A 13,684-nucleotide genomic window follows, 5' to 3' on the forward strand; every position below is an offset into this window, starting at 1 on the left:
TCTGCATACATTCTACTAATTGTAAGTTGCGAGTCGATCGGATAAAACACCAGTTTAAAATTTGACCTTGATGTTGGTAATAATATAAAAGGGAAGAGGGAGTAGTTATTCTGGTTGGTTTTGTGTTTTAGACTCACATTTGAGTCACATTCGTTCGCGAATAGCAGCTCGCGGCGTGAACTACGTCATCACTCGACAAGTGTCTCATATTTACACAATTTACATTAGACTTTGTTAGGAGTAGATAAGGTTGAGATTGGAATGTGAGTATTTTTGCCGAAGGGGTGACTCGAAGGGCGAGGGGTATCGACCGTTGTGCGTCTCGCTCAGACGGTGAACGCGCGCCGGCAATGCCACACGCGCCGCGCAAAACATGTCCACGCCGCTACCGAAATGTGCTGGCGCCAGGTCTCAAAACTACAAAAGACTGTGCTCATAGTGCTTTTCTACTTCACCGTGTACGTTCTAGTGTCGTATTCCATGTCCCCGGACACTAATTTCGCGTTTGTGAGCGAAGATTTGCGTGTGGGGGATAAATATGCGTTGATTTATCTCGTTGCGCCTCGAAGTCCTGTTTTTACTGACGCGGAGGGAGCGAATGTTTTCAAAAGTCGCCGCTGCGGACAGTGTTTCATCACCAACAACAGGGGGTTTTTGCCGATGAGCGAGTATGATGCTATACTTGTGGTTGGGGACCGCAGCTTGTTGTATGAAACTTCGGCTTTCATGGACCCGGGGAAGAGGTTTTTGATAGAAACGAGTCGGCAATGCATTAAAGACAAGCTGAGAGGATGCAACTGGGAGCCTAGGGTCACCTCGTTCGGGGACAACAAGCCACACGACCTGTGCAGTCTCTGCGACCATCTACATAGAAAGCGCCTTAAACCAAACAGTTAGAATCTCTTCATGTGATAATAGGTAAACTAATTAATTTTAGGCTCAAACAGATGCCTTGCTAGGGTAGTCAGGTTGCCGCCTGCCAAAATATTCAAGTTTTCTAAAATATACCTAGTTATATCTCAAAGACAATGGTGCTTAGTTCTCAAAATTGTACTGAATCTGGGCAGAAATCTCTTTTTTTAGACCTGTTGAGCAAAATGTGACCCCCTTTGATATGCAACGAAATCATGATTCATAATTCGTTTATTGTCTGTAGAACATGGGTATATACAATGATGGAACATAATAATATATAGGTAATCAATTAATCACCATGATCTTGCCTTTAGGCGTACAAACCGTCAAACCTATAACTAAAGATATTCCTAAAATGAACCTTAACACAAAGTGATAAAGTCTATCAGCGGTCACACTAGTCCGTACCTACTCGTACTTTGACTATGACGTCCGTAATTTCTTTAGCGCATTTTGTAACCCAGTTAGAATTAAGTGATTCGATTTTCAAATACCTATTTATTTACATTCCATTTGCAAAAAATCCGGCCTTGTAATGTGTTCCATTGTTAAAACACCTGTGTTTATTTGTGGCACGAACGATTTTTTTTTTCAAAACTGGGTTTTTGCCAAGTACTAAGTTCTATTTTTGTCTGAATACCTAGGTCTGAATACGATTTTAAATTAATCTGGCATTTGATTAACCCAGATTTTTAGGTTATGTTGAAATGTTCTCAAATATAGAATCAATACAATTTGTAAGTAAGGTAAATGTACCTATAAAGTATCAATTGAACAATTTTGAATGGTAAATTTATTCATTACCGATCGTTAACTGTGCCAATTCAAGTCTCTTCACAGTTATCGACAATTGACCTATGAATATTCCATTTAATAGTACCTATGTAATCATAACGGCATGTCGTACTTAATGATAGGTACCATTTACTACTATGTTTTATGCTATTGGTACAAATACCAATTGAGTTTATTTTGCCAAATCCAAGACGTCATTACCTACCTAACAACTACTTTATGTATATTGATTTCAATTAAAGAAAATACGTAGGTATTGTTATGTTTCATTATATCGATTCCATTGCAATTAATTTAAATACATTACATTACACTATCAAACATAGATCTATGTTTAATAGTGTAATGTATTTAAAAAACAGATATTCTACTTATATTTGGTTATTTTTTTCATATTGTTAGCCAAGAATACAAATACTGACTGCTTTATAATAACAATCCAGACAACTTTATACGTATGTGTTCTTTCTCTGAAAGTATTTTAATATAGATTTCATTCATGCATTTTTAGAACGAACAAAATTGTTTAGACATTGACAGTTAAATGTTATTCCAAGAATAGAACGAATTGTAAAAAAAATGTACCAATTCATTTCTCAAAGGAACTGGTTGGAAATCAACCACAATTGTTAGTACAGAAATAGTACAATGCGTATTTTAAGTACATAATACAATACGTAAAGTGTGAACGCCAATAGGGTCGATATTAGTTAAGAATTCATTTGATATATTATTTAAAATCATGTTGTTTCCAGTTTATATTGATTATACACGTATTTTGTTTTATATAAAATCATTACGTCTCTTTCCTTATTTAGATATTAAATAGGGACGTAAATACTATCATTTTCTTCGTCTTATGAAGGTTATGTTAGCTTGATATTTGTTATGTTGTATTAATTATAAGAAATAGCCATAATATTTTATTGTGTGTGGGGTCCAAGTATGCTTGAAGACAAGGTTATGTAACATCCTGTAGATATAAGGAAAAAAGCTGAATATAAAGCCAAATAAAATCATTTAAACATAAGTGTATGTTCGTCTAGTCATTAATTTTGGAATGGCGATGGATATTGGGTATTTAAGCGAGCAGTTATGTAATGGACAAATGTGTAATATAAACAATAAAATATACGCCCATATATAATAAGGAAATATTAATCTTGGCAATCCTGTAAAAAAATAATGTCAAAGTTAGGCAAATTACAGCAAGAGCTATGCCGCAAGCTTAAATTACCCCATAATAGAATGCGCTATGAGCATTTATGCCTCGCGTAACCATAGTAACCCACCTACACTGTCTTTAATATCATAACTTTCCTGAAATAGGTTATGCTGAATCATAATTTTAAATAGACTTCGAATATAAATAGACAATAATCAATGTTAAATAAGATTCAGAACCATTTGCGGCTTTTACAGTTATTACTGTAAACAATATGCTGTTGTTCCTCTTATTAAGATAATAATTATTAATTACAGTAAATTTCAAATACCAGTTCAATAAAATAAATCTAAAACTCCATACTATCAGAACCATAACTCGAATAATAAATATTTAAAATGAATTATCGCAAATTATCTAAAAAGTACATATATACTTATGATGTAATCGTTTAAACGCTTATCTTGTATGATTGATTATATCGCTCGATTATTATGACTACAATACGCACGTAGTGCAAAGAACAAAAAAGAATTAAATAGATAACCTTTTTAAGTAAGTCAAATGTCAATGTCACATAAAACATATTTCATTTGCACAGCTTTATCTCCGTGAGATATATATGATTGCATTACTAATTAATGACACACATGCAACTAAGGCGACAGATGTCATATTCATCACGAATAACGTTAACCTCTTATCATCCCCTCCATAGGCTGCCTTTCCACCAGAGATGTGCGAGAATGCGTAGGATGTCTTTATTAAGAAGTTAAGAACCAATAGAAAATTGCCGACTAGAGCTGCGCTGATGTAAATGAAGTGATTATATTGATTCTTAACAAACACATCCCTCGCTAGCTCGCTACGCATCGCACATCTCTGGTGGTAACGAAACCTAATGGAATTAAAAGATTTGCAACTTAAGATATTTTTATCTTAAATTGCGTCGAATGATAGACCCTATGATATTAATAGATATTAACAGTTTTTTTGCATTCTTTTTCACAAAGAAATGGTTTAAAAAGCAACTTAAATTTATTAGAGTCTTTCAGCTTAATTTGAATATAAAACATTTCACGATTTGTGTGAAGTCTTTATCCATTTTTGTTATGAAAGTACATAAATGATTAGTTTAAGATTATTTTAAGTAGAAATTCAAATGTTTTTGCTGGAAGTAGTACACTCACTCATATAATTTTTATAATGCAATGTTTCTTTTGGGTCTGAATAATTTTTTTTTTATATATATATTGATATTAATAAACACTTAGTAAAGGTTGTAAATTCTCTTTTTAATGAATACCTATGTAAAATAGTTTCAACCCTATGTGACATGTCTAGTAAGCCACATAAATGTTCGATGTAAGTAATTACATAAAAAAATTGATATTAATTAAATTTGTTATATAACAATTTTGTGTTATTCATTGTTTCACCTTTAGTATAGATTTGTAAAATGATATAGTATAAATTATCTCAGATGATTTTTTCGGGTTCGGGTGCTAATCCGTTAAACAAAAGCCTTTGTTTCTTTTAAGAGCGCTCTACAGCACGTGCCAAAGCAACCATTTCGTTTAAAAAGCAACTATCGTGATAGTATTAAGGTTCAAATTCATGGGACAGCTCGTTCAGAGAACAATCAGGGTGGTCTTGTTTTTGGAGATAACAAAACGTGTTATCTCCGTTATGGGCTGTTTCATGAATTTGAACCATATAAATAGAACGGTAAGTTTGCTTTTTAAACGGGCTTGTTCCCGTTACTTATGTCGGGGCTATTAGCAGTAAGCATTGTAACCACTGCATAAAGGAAACAATACCTTTTGTTTAACAGATTAGGGTCCGAGCCCGAAAAAATCACCTGAGATAATTCATACTATATGTACATGAATTTGCAAAGAAAACAGCGCCCGAATTTTTAAAAGTTGACAAAACTTTTTCTTTTTGTCTGAATATACTACGATTATACCCAAAATATATGGTTTAATTTGACCTAAAAAATTAAGAGAATATTTTTTCCATCGTTTGAAGAGGATTGGACGACCCATGGCGTATGAAATAATAATACAATAAATAATAATTTTGAACAGGTGCTGTGTCAACTATAGGCAATTCTACCCTACCATGCCCTCCCATCCCGAAGGCGTTATAATTATTCTCAAATCGATATCATAGATGGCGCTAAATGTCACAATCAGCCATTATGAAATTTTTATACTACATATTAAGATGGATTAAGAGATATTTAAAGTGTCATAAATTAAAATCATTATAAATGAAATACAAACATTAATAACAACACGAATTCAATGCAATAATTTACAAAATTTGAAACCACAATTATATTGCGACTGGCTACGTTATGAGCAACAGCGCAGGACAATTATGTCGAGCTGTCGAAGTAATATTGAATAATGTCACTAGATGGAGCCACCACGATTCTAGTAAGACCTACGATTCTAGTACCTAATCATTCCAAAACGAAACGAGTGTGGGTTTCTTTTCCTACGTTTTAATTTTCGTTTTAAGACATGATGTGAAGTTTGATTTAGATTAGAATAATTACATTTGAGTTATAAATTTCGGAATTTAAGTACTTAGTATAAAATGTAAAAAAATGGTACGGTGAATAAACATACCTAATTTAAATGAGTACCTACTTATTTTAAAGTAGGCCTGCCTGACGTTAAAATACAAATGAATAAACTCACATCACAGGGCGATGTCTTTCAAAACACATGAATGCTTTGTTTTTAAACATAATGCAAGTTTTTATTTCGCTTGGTGTCCAAGTCAAACGCGCATTTTACTCCTTTATTGACCGAAGCGTTTGCTAAGATCTCCGTTTTAACTCGGGCCAAATTTCGTATGTTCGGACGTTCTCCTCGGTTCAATTCTCAACTGATTCTTATCAAATTTTGTGACCAAAATCTATAATAAAATAGTTCTTTTTCGATTCGATTATTGATTTTTTTTTCAAAATGGCGGAAACAAATAGTCGTATCAATATAATAAGAGTTTTTTTTCTTTTTGAGAGATATTTACAGTGTTTGTCAAAAATGTAAAAATTAGTAACGCTGGTGTAGGTGGTATTTAGATAAGTAGGTATGTAGTACTCGAGAATAAGTAGCCAAATTTCGTATCTTTAGCTAAGTGCTATATTGGCGCAGTTGGCAAACAATTGCTTTGATGCATAGAGGTACCTAGTTCGATCCCCAGTAAATTGTGTGAACTTTTTGTAATTTTTTACACTTAAATTTTATATTATTTTATTTTTATTTATTTTTTTAATCTTTATTGCAGAAATAAAGTACAAATGGCGGACTTAATGCCTAAAGACATTCTCAACCGTAAATGTTGTATTGTTGATTGATCAAGCGAGTGCAAAGCATACAATATTTTATTTAACTTTTTGTTAATTTATTTTTTCCAAATTATTCTAAACGGCGTAGCGTTATTTTTTTATTCAGTTTAAAGCTATGCTCGCGAGGTCTACAGAGGGCCTACCGGAAACCACGTTGCTCACAGCGCCACTAGTTTATTAATTTTCCTTAAGTTGTAAACAACGATCGGCTTTAACCGCGAAAATCGAAGTTTGTAAGACTTCGAGAGTTAGACCAAGCTAAATTGACAGGAATTTTGATAGCACAGACTGTGCAAGAGTTTTTTTTAATTCATAATTTAATAGAAGTTTGACGTTTAAATAACACTAATAAAATAGCTTGGTAGGACTGATGCCACTCTAATTACGATGAGTAAAAGAGAAAGATGCCCATGCAATATTCGGTGTTCGCGGGTCGCGGGGCCTGCCTACCGCTGGGCCCGCTGGTATTCAGACGAACTTTTTTGACGGACGGACTCCGACAATTACTTACTGCACTCATGACTACGACGCGACGGGGAGTACGGGCCGATTTATTAATTTTGAGCACATTTATGGCGCATGATTTTGTTACTCGATAGTCTGTTGAAAATGATATATCTTAGATAGAACACCATTTAACAAATTGACCAAGTCAAATCTCACAGTACAGCAATAAGACCTCAGTATTTAATATATAAATATGTTTTTATAAATACTAAAATACATATACGTACGTAACACCCAAAACTTAGGAACAAATATTTGTGCTCGTCACACAAATAGATGCCCTTACAGGATTTGAACCCGGACCATCGGCTTCATAGGCAGGGTTACCTACTAATCCTACCATACCAGACCGGTTCTCAAAACGATGACATGCTATTTATGAAATAGATGAGCGAAATTAAGAATCTTAAGTGATATTGATCACTTGTAATACGAATATTACGATTACGAGTGATCAATATCACTCAATTATATGATTATATTATTAGTCCTTTAGTGGTAATAGTATTGAACTGACAATACGGCGTATTATTTCTATAGGTTTGTATTTATATTTAATTTAATATGTGCTTATTTTCGATTTCAAATTGTTCGTATCGCCGCCTGCGCAACCTTGCGCAGCCTCTCAAGGCCGCGTCTGCACAGCGACCAAAACTGCACACTCAGATTTATAAGGTGCGCCTGTGTGCGTAAGTAAACTACTATACAACTAGGTACATACATAGGCGAGAACGCCAGTCATGCGCTCATACGTGCCGTCAGGGGGGTGTCACTACGCAGTTTAGGTACATTTGGCCGGCGTATGGCAGTGGGCTGCCGCTCGGCTCGCACGATGTGGCGCTCGCGCAAAATTGAAAATACACAATGGCTTCGAAACCTATATCTCGATCTAATCCGTATAAAAGATATTGTTGTTATTGTACTGTTTACGGATGTCTGAAGAACAAGGAAGTGAAGGAAGTAGAAATAACATTTTATTAAATTCCGGACGATATTGAAAGGTGAATTTAAACTTTAAAACATAACATAAATACTAAATAATCAAATTCGATAACTAATTCGTTTTGTTTGCATAAAACTAAAGCGCTTTAGACCAATTTAAAATGATTATTGGTTGCCCAAAACAATATTAGGAACTGACCAACATATTTTCAAAGGAATACGGCTGTGGCATACCTACCTACCTACTTCCGAAGAATCAGACATACTATCTCCGGATATAAAAAAATATGTTTACAGAATCAACGTTTGTAATTCGTAGTATTCGTACATATTAATCTTAAAAATAATAAATCGGTAGGTATAGGTACAAAAACTTGTCAAGTTTCAACCCTGTGGTCCCTGTGCCGACGCTCACAGCTCGGTCATAAAACTGCGACGCGCAAGGAAGATTCACGGTTCGTGCGCGGTTACGTAGGTATATAAGTTTCAATTTTGCTTGCAGGCGGCGAGTATAGGTATAATTTTATACCTAAATGTGACTTTTGTGAACGAGTGAATTTTCTGTACGGTAGTACTATTAGTTATTCTGTGGTGCCGTCATGTGCCCTCCTATTCTAACCAGACTTCTTTCTAATAGGGGCGACAGGAACAGCATGCACGGTTTGAAATGAAACTGGAGTCGGTTAGTGGTGCACCGCGAAATACCGATCCTTAGGCTTATGATACACTTGTAAGTTTTACTTACGTAAATAGGGACACAGCTATACTACAGAATGAGATATAAATATTGTTATCGCATTCTACCAAATACCTTTGTCCCTACTTACCTAAGTTAAACTTACAATTGTATCTTAGGCTTTATTGATACCTGCGACTTACGTCAAATTTAAAACATTAACTAACTATTAAGTATTAGGTACATACGTTGTACCTATATTCATTCGGAAAATTATTAAGCACGTTATATGCCTGTAAATATTTGTTTTTAGAGCAAATAGGAGTATAGCGTTTTTGAATTTTAAAATACTATGAAATAAATTGTGTTATGCCTTTTGTACGAAAATGCAAATTTTTAACATGAAGTAAATTTTTAATAAATAAATATTATAGGGACATTCTTACACAAATTGACTAAGTCCCACGGTAAGCTCTAGAGCCTCTACCATCAGTTTTAACATTGACATAACGCTCACGTCTACGTAATTTACTTTCTGTACATCTCGCTTGCACTATTGCTCGCATATGCGAGTACGAGCGAGATGCATAGAAAGTAAGTTACGTAAACGTGAGCGTTATGTCAATGTCAAAACTGGTGGTAGCCGTAAAGAAGGCTTGTTTTGTGGGTACCTACTCAGACAACGATACATATAATATACAAATACTTAAATACATAGAAAACATACATGACTCAGGAACAAATATCTGTGCTTATTATACAAATAAATGCCCTTACCGGGATTCGAACCCAGGACCTTCGGCTTCATAGGCAGCGTCACTACTCACTACCCACTAGGCCAGACAGATCGTAAACCTTTATCTTTGCAGGAATCAAAATATCTTAAATATGTATTTTTTTAGGGTTCCGTACCCAAAGGGTAAAACGGGACCCTATTACTAAGACTTCGCTGTCCGTCCGTCCGTCCGTCCGTCCGTCCGTCCGTCCGTCCGTCCGTCCGTCCGTCCGTCCGTCCGTCCGTCCGTCCGTCCGTCCGTCTGTCACCAGGCTGTATCTCACGAACCGTGATAGCTAGACAGTTGAAATTTTCACAGACGATGTATTTCTGTTGCCGCTATAACAACAAATACTAAAAACAGAATAAAATAAAGATTTAAATGGGGCTCCCATACAACAAACGTGATTTTTGACCAAAGTTAAGCAACGTCGGGAGTGGTCAGTACTTGGATGGGTGACCGTTTTTTTTTTTGCTTTTTTTTTTGTTTTTTTTTTATATGGTACGGAACCCTTCGTGCGCGAGTCCGACTCGCACTTGCCCGATTTTTTTTTAGTTTTGGTCACCTATTGAGCATACTAGACTATTCAAAAATAAAGAAAAAATCCAATATTTTCCAGTTTCGGAAAATCATACGTATCATATTTGATACAATGCCAATCCCTCGACATACTATTTAGAAGAAAAATGTGGGTTTTAATAAAAATAAAACATGTAATGCAGCAGAAATCATCATTTATTGCTAATTAAACCCAATCTAAAGCATCAGATGACTATTACACCTGTAAATATAAATTATATCTACGAATACCTGAACACATTCATGGAAGAAAAATTTGATCCCGTAAAGTTACAAAAAAGTCGCCAAAAAAAAGTTGTGTAAAATAGGAAAAGTAAACAAATAATTAAAAAGTAAAAAAAATATATACTTAGGAAGCATTTTTTGCCATAAACATATTTTTCCGCGCTACAGGCTACGGCGTAGTAAACCTATTTTGATGACAACTTGGCAATGTATTAAATGTAATACAATCCTTTTGATATGACTTCTGAGTTCTTGGCAATGTATCAAATATACTACATAACAGTTTCATGTAAATATTCTGTGTATTAAATGTTTTTAGATTAGACCACAATGTAAATATTTATGCCCTAACAGATAGTAAATGCATCAAAATGTAGATTATGGAAAAATATATAAGTACGTATCTAAGAAATAAGTGCCAAACTTTCAGTGCGAAACGAAATCTGTTGTTTCCGCGGCGCCATGTTGATTATTACTAATTAATTTAAAATGACACTTGTGTCCATTATTTTTTTCTATAATAAAGGAGGGTAGCTCGACATATTAATGGAAAAATATTTTATTAGATAATAAAGTGAACCTGCTAGATTTTTTAAAGTTCCATGTATCACGGGTGTTACAATGCCAAAATAAGGGTTAAGAAATCGGTTAATAGTTTGAATGGATTGGCAAGAACCAGAACAATTAATGAACAAGTATATTTTTTCTTTATTTAATGGAGTAAAAGGGGCATTGAGATTATTCCGATACCTAGATTTTTCGGTGAGTTGAGCTGAGCATAATGAAATGAACTCGAAAGTTACAAGTTGATTGTTTTCTAAAAAGAAATCCTAATTACACTTACGATTCTTTTTTAATTTTCAATATGAAAAAAATCGACCCCTCAAGAAGGTCAAGGTTACTTTTTTGAACGTCCTCTAACTAAACATATAATAAGTAGGTAGGTATACAAATTAAACTAACCTAATTTCTGATTCGGGAGGCCCTATCATCGACATCGAAATTTCTTTAAATTTCGCTCGTTATGGTAGTCCCTCTGATGTTTGATATCATAACAAATTAAATAGGTACCTACCTTACCTAACTTTCCTAAATCATTGATACACTTTAACCGTATTGTTTCAATTTTCCGTATAAATTATAAGTCATTCAAGATTTACCTCGACGTTTCGAGGACGGCGTTGCCCCGTCGCCGCCGTCAACGCCGTCCTCTTCGGACTTCGGAGGTAAATCTTAAAACTTAAATACATGAATAAATTGTGAAAGTTTAAATAAGTATAGTGTTGTTCAAAATATACTTATCTAAAATGATAAATAACCATTTACCCGACTACCTGGCTTGTCGAAGGTCACTGTGAGATTTTCTATTGTTTGAGTCGTGTATCCTTTTCGAGTTTAATGATAAGGAATTCGTTGTTAACCCATTTCTATTAGAAAATATGTTTATTTATATTCCTCGGACCATTACGTTCGCATGTTGTGATTTTAAATTTATTTGCTTAGTGTTTATTTTAGAACCTTCACCCACGTTCATTCATATATTTATTATGGGTACTGTAATATAAAAATATTTCATTAATTTATTAAAATCAGAAACATTGTAGTAGGAAGTACCTAATATAAAATATAACACGAATCCCGGAATGCCCACTGCATATCCGTATCAGCAGAATGATTGAGGTCATTAACCCCGTGTGGCACCGACTTGCCTGATAACTGATTATTTCACTTGAAATTGGGATTAGGTATTAAGCGCTTATGACACTATACCCACATACTGAAACCGCAAGAGTGTGTAAACTGTCTAAGGAGACACTTCCATAGGTATTTAGGTATTTGTTGTAAGTGTTGGCCTTTCCTTTTTGACACAAAATGGTCATGGTCTTTTCTATTTGATAATAAATCTAAGACAATACCGCGTTATAATTATATATCTATTTACCAATATAAATTTTTAATTTAATATGCGCATACTTTTTACTTACAATTTTATTTAACGAACGTTTCAAATAGTTTGTATCGGCGCAACCTTGGGCCTCTCAAGGCCATGTGCACGGCAACCAATGCAACGCTTAGCGCCCAGAATTATTTATTAAAACTGATCGTACCGCAATGCCTTGTTCTTTTTGCCCTAACGTGATGCGTAGGTACCTACTAGATAACTTCAATCCAGCATAAGAGTCGCTCTTTGATTATGCATTATTGTGTATCTCAAAGTCACAGTTATGCTGGTTTACTCGAACGCTCGTCGTGCCGAAGCAAGGTAAGCGATAAGAACATGACCTGTGATTTGTAAGGAAACTTTGACCCCTTACTAAAGTACCCAATCAAACTTCTATTTACAATACAAAAAATGTAACCAAAAAAACAAAAATGTCAAATTGATTTCATAATCGTAAATTGACTTAAAGTATGTAAATAGATTTTAATTTTGTCGCCGATGTCTGAAACGCCATCTAGTAACAATGAACCTTAAAATGAATGTGATATGTAGGTTTAGTGCATGAAAGCTACAACAGATGTCGCAAGAGAGGTGTTTCGACGCTATTTCAACTCATGTTTGTTGTAAGAGTTTTGTTAGCTCCATGCGCCATCTAGTTTGTCACTGTGAACTAAAAAATTAGCTACAAGTATAAGATACTTAGGACGGTGCGCTTTTTTAGTATGGGATTGGGTATCTGTACTAGTATTATATGATCTGTGACCCTACTAACCGATAAAAATGAAAAGTGAAAAAATTGTGGCGAGCGCTTTTGGCCTAACTTTTTTATGATACATATATGAAGTAAACGGAGGGGTTACTAGTGCGTTGTCTGCGTATAAGATGGGAGTAGGAACGCTCGTTTCATGAAGGTTTGAAGGTAGTATCGGGCCGGAATACCGCGGGCGACAGTTAATTCCACAGTTTAGCTGTGCGTGGCAGGAACTTTGTTATAATAAATATATTAATACGTCGCACACACTGTTAACTGACAGTTCCTAAACCTTATTACATACAAAGGCATTAAGGCCCACCGATGGACAGTTAACCTTTTCGACGCTGTGTCAAACACAAAAGCTGTCACTCAGACGCCACATCACCGAAGGGTCAAAACTGAAATTGAACTTTATGCATAATGCACGTAGGTCTATGTTGCTCTGTGGTCTGTGACCGATTAATCGGTCTTTGGCGTTGAACCTGCGGTGCGGATATATCGGTCATTGGCGTCCAAAAGGTTAAGAGTGTTGATTTATGTACTACACTGAGTAGTTATAATACCACACTGTACCTACTCCCTTACAACAAAAACCGGCCAAGTGCGAGTCGGACTCGCGCACGAAGGGTTCCGTACCATTTCGCATAAAACGACAAATAAACACGTTTGTTGGGAACCCCACTTAGATATTTATTTTATTTTGTTTTTAGTATTTGTTGTTATAGCGGCAACAGAAATACATCATCTGTAAAAATTTCAACAACTAGCTATCACGATTCATGAGATACAGCCTGGTGACAGACAGACGGGCAGTGTGGAGTCTTAGTAATAGGGTCCCGTTTTTACCCTTTGGGTACGGGACTCTAAAAAGGGTAGGCACCGTTACAATCTCATGGATACAGGTAAAAAACTTGCTTCTTACCGGTTCGCTATTTAAAGAAACAAAACAACTAAAGGCTATCTTCCCTCTCTCTTACGCCTTCGCTGTTCGTACGTACATTAATTACTTCTGTTAACAAAAAACATATTTTAGCAAACGTTGTG

General features: G+C 35.0%; 1 protein-coding gene across 1 annotated transcript; it reads left to right on the plus strand.

Annotated features, from left to right (window-relative positions):
* The first annotated feature begins 266 nt into the window (after nucleotides 1-266).
* LOC134798409 (uncharacterized) lies at nucleotides 267-4,291 on the plus strand. Its single transcript, XM_063770826.1, has one exon. It carries the CDS (start codon nucleotides 394-396, stop codon nucleotides 895-897), a length of 504 nt encoding a protein of 167 aa, XP_063626896.1. The 5' UTR covers nucleotides 267-393; the 3' UTR covers nucleotides 898-4,291.
* The last annotated feature ends 9,393 nt before the right edge of the window (nucleotides 4,292-13,684 follow it).

This window comes from Cydia splendana, chromosome 16, assembly GCF_910591565.1.
Source record: "Cydia splendana chromosome 16, ilCydSple1.2, whole genome shotgun sequence".
NCBI classification, from domain to species: Eukaryota; Metazoa; Arthropoda; class Insecta; order Lepidoptera; family Tortricidae; genus Cydia; species Cydia splendana.